Raw genomic sequence first — 15,695 nt, 5'->3', positions numbered from 1 at the left:
ATAGAGGTGTTTAAAATTATGAGGAGGATTGATAGAGTTGACGTGGATAGGCTTTTTCCATTGAGAGTGGGGGAGATTCAAACAAGAGGACATGAGTTGAGAGTTAAAGGGCAAAAGTTTAGGGGTAACATGAGGGGGAACTTCTTTACTCAGAGAGTGGTAGCTGTGTGGAACGAGCTTCCAGCAGAAGTGGTTGAGGCAGGTTCGAATTTGTCGTTTAAAGTTAAATTGGATAGATATATGGACAGGAAAGGAATGGAGGGTTATGGGCTGAGTGCAGGTTGGTGGGACTAGGTGAGAGTAAGAGTTCGGCACGGACTAGAAGGGCCGAGATGGCCTATTTCCGTGCTGTAATTGTTATATGGTTATTTCAGCCCATGAAGCATTCTCTGTAAATCCCAGAGACTGTTGTGCGTGAAAATCCCAGGAGATCAGCAGTATCTGAGACACTCAAACCACCCCATCTGGCACCAACAAGTATTCCACAGTCAAAGCCACTTAGATCACATTTCTTCCCCATTCTGATGTCTGGTTTGAACAACAACTGAACCTCTTGACCGTGTCTGCGTGCTCTTATGCATTGAGTTGCTGCCACGTGATTGGCTGATTAGATATTTGCATTAATGAGCAGGTGTACCTAATACAGTGGCCACAGTGTCGGGATTTAGGTGAAGTTTAAGGGGGGTGGAGCGAGGGAGTAGGATCATTCTGTTTTCTGTGTTAATATAAAACTTTAAACGATACAAAATCCCCCAAGACAATCAGTTGTAAAGTTCCGTGAGGCCTGCTCACATTATATTAATTAAAAATCTTATACATACAGTTTAAACCAAACTTTAAACCTGCACCCTGGGACAGGGTTACAACATGGACGGGAGATATATTAGAATTTCTACCGTAGTTTTATAAATTTTTAAGACGCAAATTTTCACTTGGTCCAAGTACCCATAAGCAGAGATGAGGAAAAATCTGTAAGCAGACGCCCACGCGGAGGTGTGCGTACACATACGCCCATATACAAACACGTGTGCATTCCTTACATGCTCGTGAACTTATCTCCACAACACTGGCACTCAGAAAAATGTGCAGAAAGCACAGGCAAGTGGAAAAGTTCACCGACAAACGTACATACCATGCAGATCGGGGCACTTTACCCAGACAAATCCACACACGGAGAATACGAGTTTGCCTTAACAACGGGGCAAGTACACAGAGAAAGACACAGGCAGGCAGATTCGGCAAAACGGACAATAGAGAAGCACGGACGCACAGACACAGACAGAGAGAGACAAAGAGAGATGGACAGAAAAACAGACAGAGGCACAGACGTGAAAAACAGACTGAGAGAGAGAGACATAGAAAAATACAGACACAGACAAAGGGAAACAGAGACACATAGACAGAGAGAGACACAGACATAGAAAAACAGAGACACTCCCCCTCTGGGTGCTCCAGTTACCTCCCACTGTCCAAAGACATCCCGTCCTGCCGAAGGGTCTCGGCCCGAAACGTCGACTGCACTGTTTTCCACAGATGCTACCTGGCCTGCTGAGCTCCTCCAGCATTTTGTTTGTGTTGCTCGGATTTCCAGCACCGGCAGATTTTTTTCCTTGTTTGGCCTGCACTCAGCAGCCAATTTAATAGGTACCTACTCCACCTAATAAAGTGGCCACTGAGTGTGTGTCCTTGTGGTCTTTTGTTTCTGTAGCCCATCCACATCGAGGCTGGACGTGTTGTGTGTTCAGAGATGCTCTTCTGAACACCGCTGTTGGTTATTTGGGTTACTGCCGCCTTCCTGACAGCTTGGCTGGTCTCCGCTGACCCCTCTCATTAACGAGGCGGTTTCACCCACCGACCTGCCGCTCACTGGATGTTTTTTGTTTCTCGCACCACCCTCTGTAAACTCCAGACAGTGTTATGCGTGAAAATCCCAGGGGATCAGCAGATTCTGAGATACTCAAACCACCCCATCTGGCACCAACAATCAGAGTCAAAGTCACTTTGATCACACTTCCTCCCCATTTCTGACATTTGGTCTGAACAACAACTGAACCTCTTGACCGTGTCCGCATGCTTTTATGCACCGAATTGCTGCCACGTGATTGGCTGATTAGATATTTGCATTAACGAGCAGGTGTACCTAATACAGTGGCCACTGGGTGTCAAAAACCACAGGAAAGTAGCAAAACACAGACACGCAAAATCTCACAGACATACATAGGTGTGGAGGACAAAGGAGTTAAGAACTTCCTAGAGAATTCAAGTTCTAGGATTTGTTCGCACCCCAGCAGGCACGAAGTATCGGAAACACAAAATAATCTGCAGATGCTGGGGTCAAAGAAACACTCAGAACACGCTGGAGGAATTCAGCAGGTCGGGCAGCATCCGTGGAAATGATCAGTCAACGTTTCGGGCTGGAACCCTTCATCAGGACTGAAGAGGGAAGGGGCAGAGGTCCTATAAAGAAGGTGGGGGGAGGGTGGGAAGGAGAAGGCTGGTAGGTTCCAGGTGAAGAACCAGAAAGGGGAAAGATAAAGGGGTGGGGGGAGAGGAAGCAGGGAGGGGATAGGCAGGAAAGGTGAAGAAGGAATAGGGGAAAACACAATGGGTAGTAGAAGGAGGCGGAACCATGAGGGACGTATTGGAGCCGGGCAGGGGTTTGGTGGGTGATGTGGGGCAGGGCGGGGGCAGGGAAGAGCAGAAGGCAGATGGGGTTGAGGAGAACACACGAAAAGGCTCCGAATCATCCCCCACCCGGCATCTTCCCCTCCTCACCAACTGACACCACCCCCATCGGGGCAGCCTGGCCTGAGATGGGAGGGTGTACCGGAAGTGACGGCCTCAACCCGCCCTGGGAAGTAACTCTGTTCCCCGAGTGTGTCCTCATCGTGTTCGTCCCACCAGCTGTAGCTAGATATTCGGCAATAGCGTGCCTTGAACCCCACCTCCCCAGCATCTCTAAGGCCGGGGGACAAGGGGCAAGGGGACAAGGGCCATTTGCAGTCCCAGTGACCCAGAACCAGGGGCCAAGTAGCTCCAACATAAAAAACCAGTGCACCAGCTCCCTTACTTTCTTACAAAGTTGAAGAGGAGTGGCTTGTCACCGAACACTTGAACTTATAGATATACATACAGTTGAAGGCATCCAGACTGGATCCATCGTGCTATGGTGAGGCACAGGAACATAACAAGATGCACAAAATAGCTGACTCTGTCCAATATGTCGCGAGTACTTCCCTTCCCAACATCAGTAGTATCTACAATAGACTTTGGTTTCTTTGTTCCAGTTGTGTTCTTCCTCGTAAAAATTGTGCGTACTTGATATTTTTCTTGCGAATTCTGTGCATCTGATGCTATTTGTTTGAGATGTTGCTACAAAGTACGTTTTTCATTGCACCTGTACATATCACCATGAGCTTGACCCTGAACCACTCCAATTCACATTCCCGACCCCCTCCTCCTGAAGTATAATCCACCGGCAACAGGAGCCGGATCCTCAAAAAAGAAACCCAAACCCTTTCAAATCCAGCTCCAGGCTTCAATGGGCCTACCCGTCGCCATGGCGACAGGTAGGTCCTGTCATCCTTCCCCATGGCAGGCTTGCTGGGAACCCTGATTCACGTGTTAGAGCGGTGGGACATCCTCCAGGTCAAAGGCGTTGTCCCGCCGGAGCTGGCGATGGGCCCGGGCAGGCGATCTCTGCTGGATGCGGCCATAGACAAAGCAGTATTGGTGACCGGGGCCCTCCTGGGTCCTCAGCTCGGCCTTGATGAGCTGGGGGTGTGAGTCCAAGGGCAGGGGCCGGCAGCTGTCGTCCTCCACCAGGTACAGGCCGTGAGCTGCGGGCTCGGACACGTTGAACTTCTCGGCGCAGAGACGGCACAGATCGACCACTGTGTCCGTAGGCCGCACCACCAGCGTCTTGGCCGTGCAGCCATGGTTGGGGTCCTCGTAGGCCACCCGGAGGAAGTTCTAGCCAGAGCAGTGAGAGAGAGAATAGGGATCACTACAATGGATATGGGGGGGGGGGGGGGTGTGGGTCTCACCCTAAATCAGGATGTCCCCAGGGGAGAAGCAGCAATGGGCCAAGGCAGCCCTGTTCCCAGAGGCATGGAAAGATCCTGTGAAAGGGGACACAGAAAGACCCCAACAAATATGGCATGGAAAGATCCTGCCAACAGGAGGCACAGACTGATCCCAACGATAGGGGCACAGAAAGATCCCACCAACAGGCGCAAGGACGTATCACAGTGATCATGGGATCTCTGATGGAGAACTGGGAAATCTGAGAAGGCCCCTCCCTACGTGGTACAGAGCTCACTGCTCACCACCCGTTCCGCAGTTCGTGGGTCCCTCCTCACCGCCCCTCCAATGGTGCGAGGCTACCTCCTCACGGCCTCTCCCGTGGCGCTCCTCCCTCTCGCAGTGTGGCACTCACCCCCCTATTCCACAGTTTGAAGCTCCCTCCTCGCCGCCCCTCCCAGGGCATGGCACTCCCCCCTCCGTCCCCTCCCCACCGTCTCTCCCACTGTGCGGGGCACACTCCTCACCACCCCTCCCACGGGTTCTCCCCACTACGTGAGGCTCCCTCCTCACCCAACACCGCCCCCACTCTCACTGCGCAGGGCTCCAGGTCACCCCCTGACCAGTCCTTCCACAGCGTTCCCTCCTCGCGGCCCCTCCCCCAGCGTGCGTAGGCACCCCACCCCTGTCCTCCACTCCAGGGGGATTCCAGCCGCACCAGGCCCAGAACCCCCTCCCCGAGGAACTTAAACTTCCCGCAGTCCCCGAGACTCTTAGTAGCACAGAAGCAGGCCCTTCAGCCCACAGAGTCTGTGCTGGCCCACTTACACTGATCCCATGTTGTTCTCCCACCCCTCACCCATGCACCAGGGCCCAATTAACCCTCATGTCATTGGGGCACGGGAGAAAACCGTAGAATCGGGGGGGCAGCCCACGCGGTCAGCGGCGGGGGCAGGGATCGAACCGGAGATACCACCTTAACGCTGCACTGAAATACTGCCCTTCCCCCGCTCCCCCCCCCCCAACTTCCCCAAATATCGGGATTTTTTTCTCCTCCTCGTCGCACCCGCAGGCCGGACGCGGGCCTGGGCTTTTCCTGGTGGCTAGAAGTAGGAAAGGCTTGCCAGCTCCCTCCCCGACTGACCTGGAAGTCGCTGATGGAGGGCAGGGGTTCACATGTTTGCCTTCGCTTGTGCCACCGTTTCAGGGAGTGCCTGATCTCCCGGCTCATCCCCACCATGGGTTGATTGAGGTGATAATTCTGCAGCTCGAACATACTGGTGTAGAAGCTGATGAGATAGTATCCACCTGTGGGGAGGAAGGGACGAGGCTGACTTCTCGAAGGCAAATGACTTCACGCGAGTCACAGTGCAAACCGCGCTCCCGCTATCAGTGGCCAGAGAGGCTCGTTCTGGGCTCCCCGTCCGTCTGAGCGTTAGAATATACTGAGGGCCCCCCCCCCACAAAAGGCGTTCTGGGACAGATGATTACGCTGAGCGACCGATGGGGTAAGGAGGGGAGAATGAGAGCTCCACTGGGCGAGGTGGAGAGGGGTGATAGAGAATGGCGAGGGAAGAAGAGGGAGAGTTTGGGAGAGCGGGGAGGGGGGAGGCGGATGGAGGGAGGGAAGGCGGGGAGTGGAGAGAGGGGAGGAGAGGGGAGGGTGGAGGGAGAGGGCAAGGGGAGTTGTGGGATTAGGAGTTTGGGGGGTAAGGGAAGGAATGGGGGGGTGAGTGAGGGCAGTTGAAGGGGTTAGAAGAGCGTGGAGGAGGGGGGCCGGAGGGTCATGCGTGCGCGTGCCGCCCACCTTCTCCCAGCAGCTCGGACTGGTCGAGAAGCTCCATCATGTACTCCAGCTCCAGGGCCAGATCCGGCAGGTCGCACTGCGCCACCACATAGGAGAGCGCCGGCAGGAACTCGTCTGCTCCGCACGGTTCACCTGCTCGGGGTGGGGGGGGGTGGGGGAAGGGAGAGAGGGACCAGGACACGCCGTTAGACAGGGGCCAGTCCGTATCCCCACCCCTTCACCTCTAGCCCTCCCTCCCACCCGTTACAATGACCATTAAACCTACCAACCTACCCACACGATTACGGGGAGAAGGTACAAACTCCTCACAGGCAGTGGCGAGAATTGAACCCGGGCTGCCGGTGTACCAAGATACAGTGGAAAGCTTTTCCACCACACTGTTGGAACACAGTACTTCACGGCACAGTGCAGACCATTCGGCCCATCGTGTTGTGCTGTCCTTTTAACCTCCTCTAAAATCAATTTAACCTTTCTGTCCTACATTACCCTCCGTTTTTCTTTTATCTGTGAGCCTATCACAGAGTCTCTACAATGTACCTAACGTGGCTGCCTGTCCCACCACTCCTGGCAGCGTGTTCCAATCACCTGTTTCTCTCAGTGGGAAAATACCTACCACTGACATCCTCCCCCACACCACCCCCAATACTTTCCTCCAATCACCTTGAAACAAGCCCCTCGTATTGGCCATTTCCACGCTGGGGAAAAAGTCTCGGCTGTTCACTCACTTATCATCTTGTACACCTCAAGTCACCTCTTACCCTACTCCTAACCCTGGGATGGGACAGTGTGGAGGGAGTGTCACTCTGTGTCTGACCCCAGGAGTGTGTGATGGGACGGTGCAGAGGGAGCTTCACTCTGTGCCTGACCGGGGGTGTGTGATGGGACGGTGTAGAGGGAGCTTCACTCTGTGTCTGACCCCGGGAGTGTGTGATGGGACAGTGTAGAGGGAGTTTCACTCTGTGTCTGACCCCGGGAGTGCGTGATGGGTCCGTGTAGAGGGAGTTTCACTCTGCGTCTGACCCCGGGAGTGCATGATGGGTCCGTGTGGAGGGAGCTTCACTCTGCGTCTGACCCCGGGAGTGCGTGATGGGACGGTGTGGAGGGAGCTTCACTCTGCGTCTGACCCCGGGAGTGCGTGATGGGACGGTGTGGAGGGAGCTTCACTCTGTGTCTGACCCCGGGAGTGCGTGATGGGACGGTGTGGAGGGAGCTTCACTCTGTGTCTGACACCGGGAGTGTGTGATGGGACGGTGTGGAGGGAGCTTCACTCTGCATCTGACCCTGGGAGTTTGTGATGATACAAATCAGAGAGACTATCACACAGCAAACATACTAAGATAGTTGTCCGTGGGTCCTGCCCAACAATGTTCAGGGGGTATCTCTGTGCTTGGGTCATGCAGAATCTGTAAGACCACAAGATATAGGAGCTTTTGGTTCATTGAGTCTGCTCTGCCATTTCATCCTGGCAGATCCATTTATCCTCTAAGCCTCTATCTCCTTGCCTTCTCCCTGTATCCCTTCATGCCCTGATTAGTTAAGAATCTATCAACCTCTGCCTTAAATATACCCAATGACTTGGCCTCCTGTGGCAAAGAATTTCACAGATTCACTGCTCTCTGGCTGAAGAAATTCCTCCTCATCTCTATTCTAAAAGAACGCTCCTCTATTCTGAGCCTCCGGTCTTAGACTCTCCCACCATAGGAAACATCCTCTCCACTCTACTCTATCAAGACCTTTCACCATTCGATAGGTTTCAATGAGGTCACCCCTCATTCTTCTGAATTCCAGTGAGTAGAGGCCCAGAGTCATCAAACACTCCTCCTATGACAAGCCTTTCAATCCTGGAATCATTTTTGTGAACCTCCTTTGAACCCTCTCCAGTTTCAGCACGTCCTTTCTGAGGTAAGGGGCCCAAAATTGGTCACAATTCTCCAATTGAGGCCTCACCAGTGCTTTATTAAAGCCTCAACATCACATCCTTGCTTTCATACTCCAGTCCTCTTGAAATGAAAGCTAACGTCGCATTTGGCTTCCTCACCACAGACTCAACACACAAATTAGACTCCAGGGAATCCTGCATGAAGACTCCCTAATCAGTTTGCACCTCAGATTTTTGAATTTTCTCCTCATTTAGAAAACAGTTACCCTTTTATTTCTTCTGCCAAGGTGCATGACCATACACTGTATTCTGTCTACCACTTCTTTCATTCTTATAGACAATAGACAATAGGTGCAGGAGTAGGCCATTCGGCCCTTCGAGCCAGCATCGCCATTCACTGTGATCAAGGCTGATCATCCACAATCAGTATCCCGTTCCCGCCTTCTCCCCATATCCCTTGACTCCGCTATCTTTAAGAGCTCTATCTAACTCTTTCTTGAAAGCATCCAGAGAATTGGCCTCCACTGCCTTCTGAGGCAGAGCATTCCACAGAACCACAACCCTCTGTGTGAAATTTCCTCAACTCCGTTCTAAATGGCCTACCCCTTATTCCCAAACTGTGGCCTCCGGTTCTGGACTCCCCCAACATCGGGAACATGTTTCCTGCCTCTAGTGTGTCCAATCCCTTAATATGTTTCAATCAGATCCCCTCTCACCCTTCTAAATTCCAGAGAATACAAGCCCAGTCGCTCCAATCTTTCAACATGTGATAGTCCCAACTTCCCGGGAATTAACCTCGTGAATCTACGCTGCACTCCCTCAATAGCTGGAATGTCCTTCCTCAAATTTGGAGACCAAAACTGTAGAGAATACTCCAGGTGTGGTCTCACCAGGGCCCTGTACAACTGCAGAAGGACCTCTTTGCTTCTATATTCTTCTAATCTAAGTCCTTCTATAGCCTTTCTGCTTCCTCAAAACTACCTGCCCTTCCACCTACCTTTGTATCCTCCACAAACTTGGCCACAACGCCATCAATTCCGTTATCCAAGTCATTGACATATAATGTAAAAAGAATGGGACCCAACACTGACCCCTGTGGAACACAACTAGTCACCGACAGCCAATAAGAAATGCCCTTTTTTATTCCCACTCTGTGCCTCCGGCCAATCAGCAACTGGTATCATGGACCGACAAGTATTTCAAGACCATTGGGCACCGTGGGGATAAATACTTAACGAGGAGGTATTAGTTTAATCTGTGTTAGCTATGAGTTGTTTTGCTTTTGTTTGTAACATGATTGTGCGTTAATGTGGGGGTTCAAATTTATAATATACATTAAAAAAATGTACCCTGGGGTGTCCGTAGCCGCTCGTAAATGAGTTTACAGACGTGGAGCAGGAGGTGAACCTTCTTTACGGGCGAGTACGTCTTCTGCATCAGCCCCGAACTTCAGCCTGATCTTCTCCAGGGTCCCCAGGTCGGGCAGGCTGGCCCGGACTCCCATCCCCTGGGGACCCCCCTTCCGCACCCGACGCAGGTTATCCCTCAGCTGCTCCAGGGACCCGTCCGCCGCGTGGAACTGGCGCAGGCTGCTGTACAGCGACGGCTTCAGGGGCTTCAGAACGCACTTGTGTATGGCCGACTCCAGCAGTCGATCTGCGGGCGGGAAGAGCCGAGGTGGGGGGAGGTGGTGAGGACGTTTCGGGTGAGAACACGATTCCTGGCAACACTGGGCGGTGGGAGGGGATTCAGTGGGGGAGAGAGTGTCTGTGAGCTGTGGGTGGGGATTCAGTGGGTGGGGGAGAGTCAGTGATGGGGAAAGTGTGTCTGTGAGCTGTGGGTGGGGATTCAGTGGTTGGGGGAGAGTCAGTGATGGGGGAGAGTGTCTGTGAGCTGTGGGAGGGGGGAGTATCTGTGAGCTGTGGGTGGGGAGAGTGTCTGTGGGCTGTGGGTGGGGATTCAGTGGGTGGGGAGATTGTCTGTGAGCTGTGGGAGGGGATTCAGTGGTTGGGGAGAGTGTCTGTGAGCTGTGAGTGGGGATTCAGTGGGTGGGGAGAGTGTCTGTGAGCTGTGGGTGGGGATTCAGTGGGTGGGGAGAGTGTCTGTGGGCTGTGGGTGGGGATTCAGTGGGAGGGGAGAGTGTCTGTGGGAGGGGATTCAGTGGGCAGAGAGAGAGTCTGTGGGCTGTGGGTGGGGATTTGTGTGTGGGGGAGAGTCAGTGATGGGGAGAGTGTCTGTTGGCTGTGGGAGGGGGGGAGTGTCAGTGGGCTGTGGGTGGGGATTCAGTGGGTGGGGAGAGTGTCTGTGAGCTGTGGGTGGGGAGAGTGTCTGTGAGCTGTGGGTGGGGATTCAGTGGGGTGGGGAGAGAGTCTGTGGGCTGTGGGTGGGGATTTGGTGTGTGGGGGAGAGTCAGTGATGGGGAGAGTGTCTGTTGGCTGTGGGAGGGGGGAGTGTCAGTGGGCTGTGGGTGGGGATTCAGTGGGTGGGGAGAGTGTCTGTGAGCTGTGGGTGGGGAGAGTGTCCGTGAGCTGTGGGAGGGGATTTGGCAGACGTGAGAACTCCACCCGCCCCACCGAGTTGCCAGACGAAACCGAGGCCCCCACCCACCAGCTCTCCCCCCCCTCACCTCTCTCCGCCTCCTCCACCAGCGCCTCGTGTGCGGAATCGAGCTCGGAGCTGTCCACCAGCAACGCCTTCATGTGGCTCATGAACTGACGTACGGACTGAAGCAATTCGGTGCCCGAGGTGTGGCCCGCCCGGCCCTCTCGCACCAGGCACAGGTAGTCCTGGACCAGCCCGCCGAAGTAGGTGCCCCCGTCCCTCGAACGCTCCTCCACCGCCCTCACCAGCCTCCTCTCGGGCCTGCCCAGGGAGCTCAGCACCTTGCGGAGGGGCCCCCTCATCATCCGGCCTACCCCCCGCAGGGTGGTCTGCGTCCAGGAGGGCGGTCGCTGGCGGTCATCCGGGTCCTCCTCCTCCTCCTTGTCCTCCTCCCCCTCCAGGCTGCTGAGGGACTGCGAGGGCAGGTGCTGCAGGAGGGGAGGGTGGTCTCCGAGCAGCTGCCCCAGACCCTCGTCCTCCGAGCTGCAGGACTGCTCGCTGAGCTGGAGGTGAATCAGGGGCAGCGCCAGGCCCCTGTGGAGGGCCGAGTGGAGGGGCGAGGAGGGGGCGGAGGAGGCGGCCGAGGAGGGACCAGGGGTGGGGTCGGAGGAGGAGGAGGGACAGGAGAGCGGGGCAGAGGAAGGGTCGGGGCAGGGGGCAGAGGTGGGACTGGAGGAGGGGTCAGGCGAGGAGGGGGCAGAGGAGGAGGCGCAATGAGGGGAGTTGGCCGAGGTGGGGTCAGGAGAAGGGGCACAGGAACGGCCAGGGGAGGGGGCTGCAAAGGAGCGGACAGGGGAGAGTTCTGGGGAGGGGGCTGGCACCTGATAACCCGCAAGGTCTGCTCCTAGTAGCTCTTCTCCAACGACCCTCCCTTCTCCTCCTCCTCCCCCCTCACACCCTCCACCTACTCTCACACCCCCTCCTCCCTCCACCACGACTCCACCACCACCTTCCCCTATCTCTCCCCTCCTTCCCTCCCCTCCTCCACGGCCTCGCACCGCATCCCTTCTCCCCTCTGCCCCGAAGCCTCCGCCCCCCGCCCCCGCCCCCGCCCCGGCAGCGGCCGCCCGCAACTTCTTCTTCAGGCGGGGGCGGCGCCACGGGAGGCCAGGGCGGGCTGTGGGGGGCCTCGTCGCTGTCGGAGGACGGGGCCCAGCCGGGCTGCGGGCAGCAGGCACCGGCCGATGCCGGGATGGGCGGGGGAGGCTGTGAGGGCGGCGACAGGGGGCTGGAGGTCTCGGTGGAGACCCGCACTTTGAAGCTGCGCTTGAACTGGCCCCGGCGGCCGGCGCACGACTCCTGCGCCTCGAACAGCGGGTTGAGGAAGGCCAGGGCGCCGCTCGGGCCGGTCAGGCACACCTCGGTCGGGCGGCGGGTCTGCAGGGGCCCCAAATGCAGTGACGGCTCCGGCCACCCCGGACTGCCCAGGTCCTCTGGAGGGTCGGCCGGTTGGGCGTCCCGTACGTTCAGGGCTGAGTTCCAGAACTCTAGGAGGGGGGAGGAAAGAGGGAGGGGAGATGGAGGGGGGAGCGCGAGGAAGAGAGGGGGTAGGGGGAAGAGAGGGGGTAGGGGGTGGGAAGGGGCGGGAGAAGGGAGAGGGACGGAGAGGGGGAGGGGAGGGAGAGGATGGAGAAGAGGGAAGGAGGGAAGGGTGGGGAGGAGAAGGGAAGGGGAGGGAAAGGGAGGGGAGAGTTGGGGGGAGGGAGAGGGAGGGGAGGGTTATGGAGGGGGTGGTAGGATGGCAAGCAGCCATGGAGTAGGATGGGGTGAGAGAGAGAGAGAGCGGGAGGGAGGGGTCAGCAGTGTTTGGGGGGGGGGGTAAAGGATGAGAGGAGAGAGAGAGGAGGGTCAGTTAGCCAGGCAATACAGGGTCACCCCTCCACCTCGTAAACCAAACCCTTCCCCACCATCTCCTCCCACCTCCCCCAAAGCCTGAACAACGCCCAGACCACCTCCCCTCCACCCCCAGACCCCCACCCTTCCATTCTGTCCCACCTGTGCTCCCCACCCCACCATAAACCCCCTCCCACACATCCATCCAACCCACGGATAATCTCACCCAACCTCAGTGGAGAAAATCAGCTTGCTTATCTATACCCCTCATAATTTTGTACACCCCCCCCCCCCCATTCTCCTGCGCTCCAGGCAATAAAGTCCGAAGTTCAAAGTAAAATTTATTATCAGAGTACCTACATGTCACCACGTGCAACCCTGAGGTTCGGTTCCTGTGGGCACACTTCGCAAACCTATTCGACCTTTCCCTGTAACCCAGGTCCTCAAGTCTTGTCAACATCCTTGTAAATTTTCCCTGCACTCTTTCGATCTTTCCTGCAGGTAGGTGACCAGGCCCTTGTGATCTCTGCCTCTGGCCCCACCCAACCTCCTTGTAAATTTTCTCTGAAATCTTGCAATCTTTCACCCTTAACCCATGACCTCTATTTCCAGTCTCGCCTTGCGTTTACCCTATCTATATCCCTCATCTGTATACCTCCATCAAATCTACCCTCAATCCGTTATCTTGCCTCATTCCCTAATATAACTGTTACTAATATTACTCATCTCCACTACAGCACAGTAGGAGGCCTATCAGCCCACCTAGTCTGTACTGAGCTGTTATTCTACATCTCCCGGACCATAACCCTCCCACCCCTGTGCTTAACCAGACTTCTCTTGAAAGTAGTTGCAGGTCTGGAGGACCTGAATTATCAAGGAAAGATTGAATAGGTTTGGACTTTATTCCTGGAGGGTAGAAGATCGAGGGAGCGATTTGACAGAGGTCTATACAAAATTATGAGAGGTACAGATAGGGTAAATGCAAGTAGGCTTTTTCCACTGAGGTTGGGTGGGACTACAATCAGAGGTCATAGGGTTAAGGGTGGAAGGTGAGAAGTTTTAAGGAACATGAGGGGGGAGCTTCTTCACTCAGAGGGTGGTGAAAGTGTGGAACGAGCTGCTGGGCACCAGTGGTGGATGCGAGGCTCAACTTCAATGTTTTAAGAAAGGTTTGGATAGGTACATGGATGGTAAGGCTATGATCCCAGTGCAGGTCGATGGGAGGAGGCTGTTTAAATGGTTTGGCATGGACTAGATGGGCCGAAGGGCCTGTTTCTGTGCTGTATAAGACCCACAGGACATAGGAGCAGAATTAGGCCATTTGGCCCATCGAGTCTGCTCTGCCGTTCAATAATGGCTGATCCTCTTTCCCCATTAAATCCACTCCCCGGCCTTCTCCCCGTAACCTTTGAAGCCATGTCCCATCAAGAACCTATCAATCTCTGCCTTCAATACACCCAACAACCTGGCCTCCATAGCTGCTTGTGGTAACAAATTCCACAAATTCGCCACCCTCTGGCTGAAGAAATTTCTCTGCATCTCTGTTTTGAATGGACTTGAGGATGTGCCCTCTTGTCCTAGACTCCCCCACCATGGGAAACATCCTTTCCACATCTGGACCGTCTAGGCCTTTCAACATTCAAAAGATTTCAATTAGATCACCCCTTATCCTTCCAGCCTCCAGCGAGTACAGACCCAGAGCCGCCAAACGTTCCTCATATGATAACCCTTTCAGTCAACGGTGTAAAACCCTGGGAGAGGTTTCACTGATAACGTAATGGTCTTTCTGTTTGGGTTCTGGCTAGAGATAACGGGTGCTTTGGAATGTGAGCCCCTCCAATGAAGGGAGTGTGTTTTTTTGTGTTGTGTGCCTGACACCGCGGGTGAGCTGGGTCTTTTGTTCGGCGGGGAGATGAAGGGAGAAGGTGCCAGAGAGAAGAGGTCGTAGGACTTGACCCGGAGTGGGGCCCATGATCCAATAAAGCCCGGGGAGATCGAAGGAGGTTCAGCGACAGTTAAACCGTGAGCTCCACTTGTGCACATCAGACTGTTCCATTAAAATGGGCCCTTTTTTTGGTGGCTTTTTATTTACTAACCCTTTAGTCCGAATTAAGAATTATAAAGCTAAATCTTTCAATTGTTTGCGGTGTACCGACTGTTATTTCGTGGTACTGATTTGTAACGGTAACGAATCACGCAGCATCTGCACAAATGCAGGGTCTCGGGGTGGGCTCACACCTCGATCTCACACATTTGGTGTGGCCAGAGATTGTCTTCTCTAGGCTTACGCAGCCAACGAAACTGGAGCATTTCACCAGAATCATCCTTGTGAACCTCCTCTGTACTCTCTCCAATGCCGGCTCCTTAGATGAGGAGCCCAGAACTGTTCACAACACCAGTGTCTTATAAAGCCTCAGCATCACATCCCTGCTCTTGCATTCTAGACCTCTTGAAATGAATGCTAACATGGCATCTGCCTTCCTCACCAACCAAATCCAACCGGCAAGTTAACCTTCAGGGGTGTTCTGCACAAGGACTCCCAAGTCCTCTACATCTCAGATTTTTGGATTTTCTTCCCGTTTAGAAAATAGTCCACACATTTATTTCTCCGGACCGTGCATTTTCCAACATTGTATTTCATTTGCCGCTTTCTTGCCCGTTCTCCTAATCTGTCTCAGTCCTTCTGCATCTCCCTGTTTCCTCAACACTACCTACCCCTCCACCGATCTTCGTCTCACCTGCAAACTTGACAACAAAGCCATCTATTCCATCATTTAAATCATCGATATACAGCATAAAAAGCGGCGGCCCCAACACAGAGCCCTGCGGAACACGCTGGTCACCGGCAGCCAACCAGACGAGGATACTTTCCTGGGACTCTATGAAATGTTGAAATCGAACCCACATCCACCACTTCCGCTGGCAGCTCCTTCCACCACCCTCACCACCCCCCTGAGCGAAGATGTGCCTCTTAAATATTTCACCTTTAACCTTAACCCCATGACCTCAAGTTCCAGCCTCCCCCAACCTCAGTGGGGAGGGGGGATGTCGGAGAGGAGAGGGATTACTCACCTATCCCCAGGTGCGAAATGTCTTCAGTTTCTTGTGGGACCGTGCGCTCGCGATGGCCTGGGGGAGCTTTAGAGTGAATGGAAGGATGTCCCTAGGACAGAGAGAGAGAAACAGGTTAAAATCGATTGCTGCCCCCCTCCCTGTATCCAGGCAGGACATCGTGTGTGTGTGTGTGTGGGGGGGGGAGGGGGGGATGAGGGGAGAGGAGAGGGGGGAAGAGGGGGAGAGGAGAAGGGGATGAGGGGAGGGGAGAAGAAGAGGGAACGAAAGGAGAGGGGGATGAGGGGAGGGGGGAGGAGGAGAGGGGAGACGAGGGGAGAGGAGAGGAGAGGGGGACGAGGGGAGAGAGGAGGGATAGGGAAGAGGGAGAGGAGGTGAGGGGATGAGGGAAGGGAGATGTGAGGGGGAAGGGAGAAGTGAGGGGGAAGGGAGAAGGGGATGAGGGGAAGGGGATGAGGGGAAGGGAGAAGTGAGGGGGGA

At 54.7% G+C, this 15,695-nt stretch overlaps 1 protein-coding gene across 1 annotated transcript; it reads right to left on the bottom strand.

Moving 5' to 3' along the window:
* Positions 1–779: 779 nt before the first annotated feature.
* On the bottom strand, positions 780–15,306 carry LOC140193698 (ras and Rab interactor 2-like; the record flags this gene model as incomplete). The annotated part of the gene is given in 9 exon segments (XM_072250865.1): positions 780–3,972; positions 5,168–5,331; positions 5,831–5,962; positions 9,059–9,152; positions 9,154–9,365; positions 10,336–11,193; positions 11,330–11,797; positions 15,216–15,233; positions 15,236–15,306. Coding segments are annotated over 9 exon segments (2,365 nt in total), but the record flags the coding sequence as incomplete, so codon positions are not given.
* Between the last annotated feature and the right edge of the window lie 389 nt (positions 15,307–15,695).

This window comes from Mobula birostris, unplaced genomic scaffold (genome assembly GCF_030028105.1).
Source record: "Mobula birostris isolate sMobBir1 unplaced genomic scaffold, sMobBir1.hap1 scaffold_729, whole genome shotgun sequence".
NCBI classification, from domain to species: domain Eukaryota; kingdom Metazoa; phylum Chordata; class Chondrichthyes; order Myliobatiformes; family Myliobatidae; genus Mobula; species Mobula birostris.
Note: the sequence above shows the minus strand (reverse complement) of the source record. Positions and strands in the feature narration are given on the sequence as shown.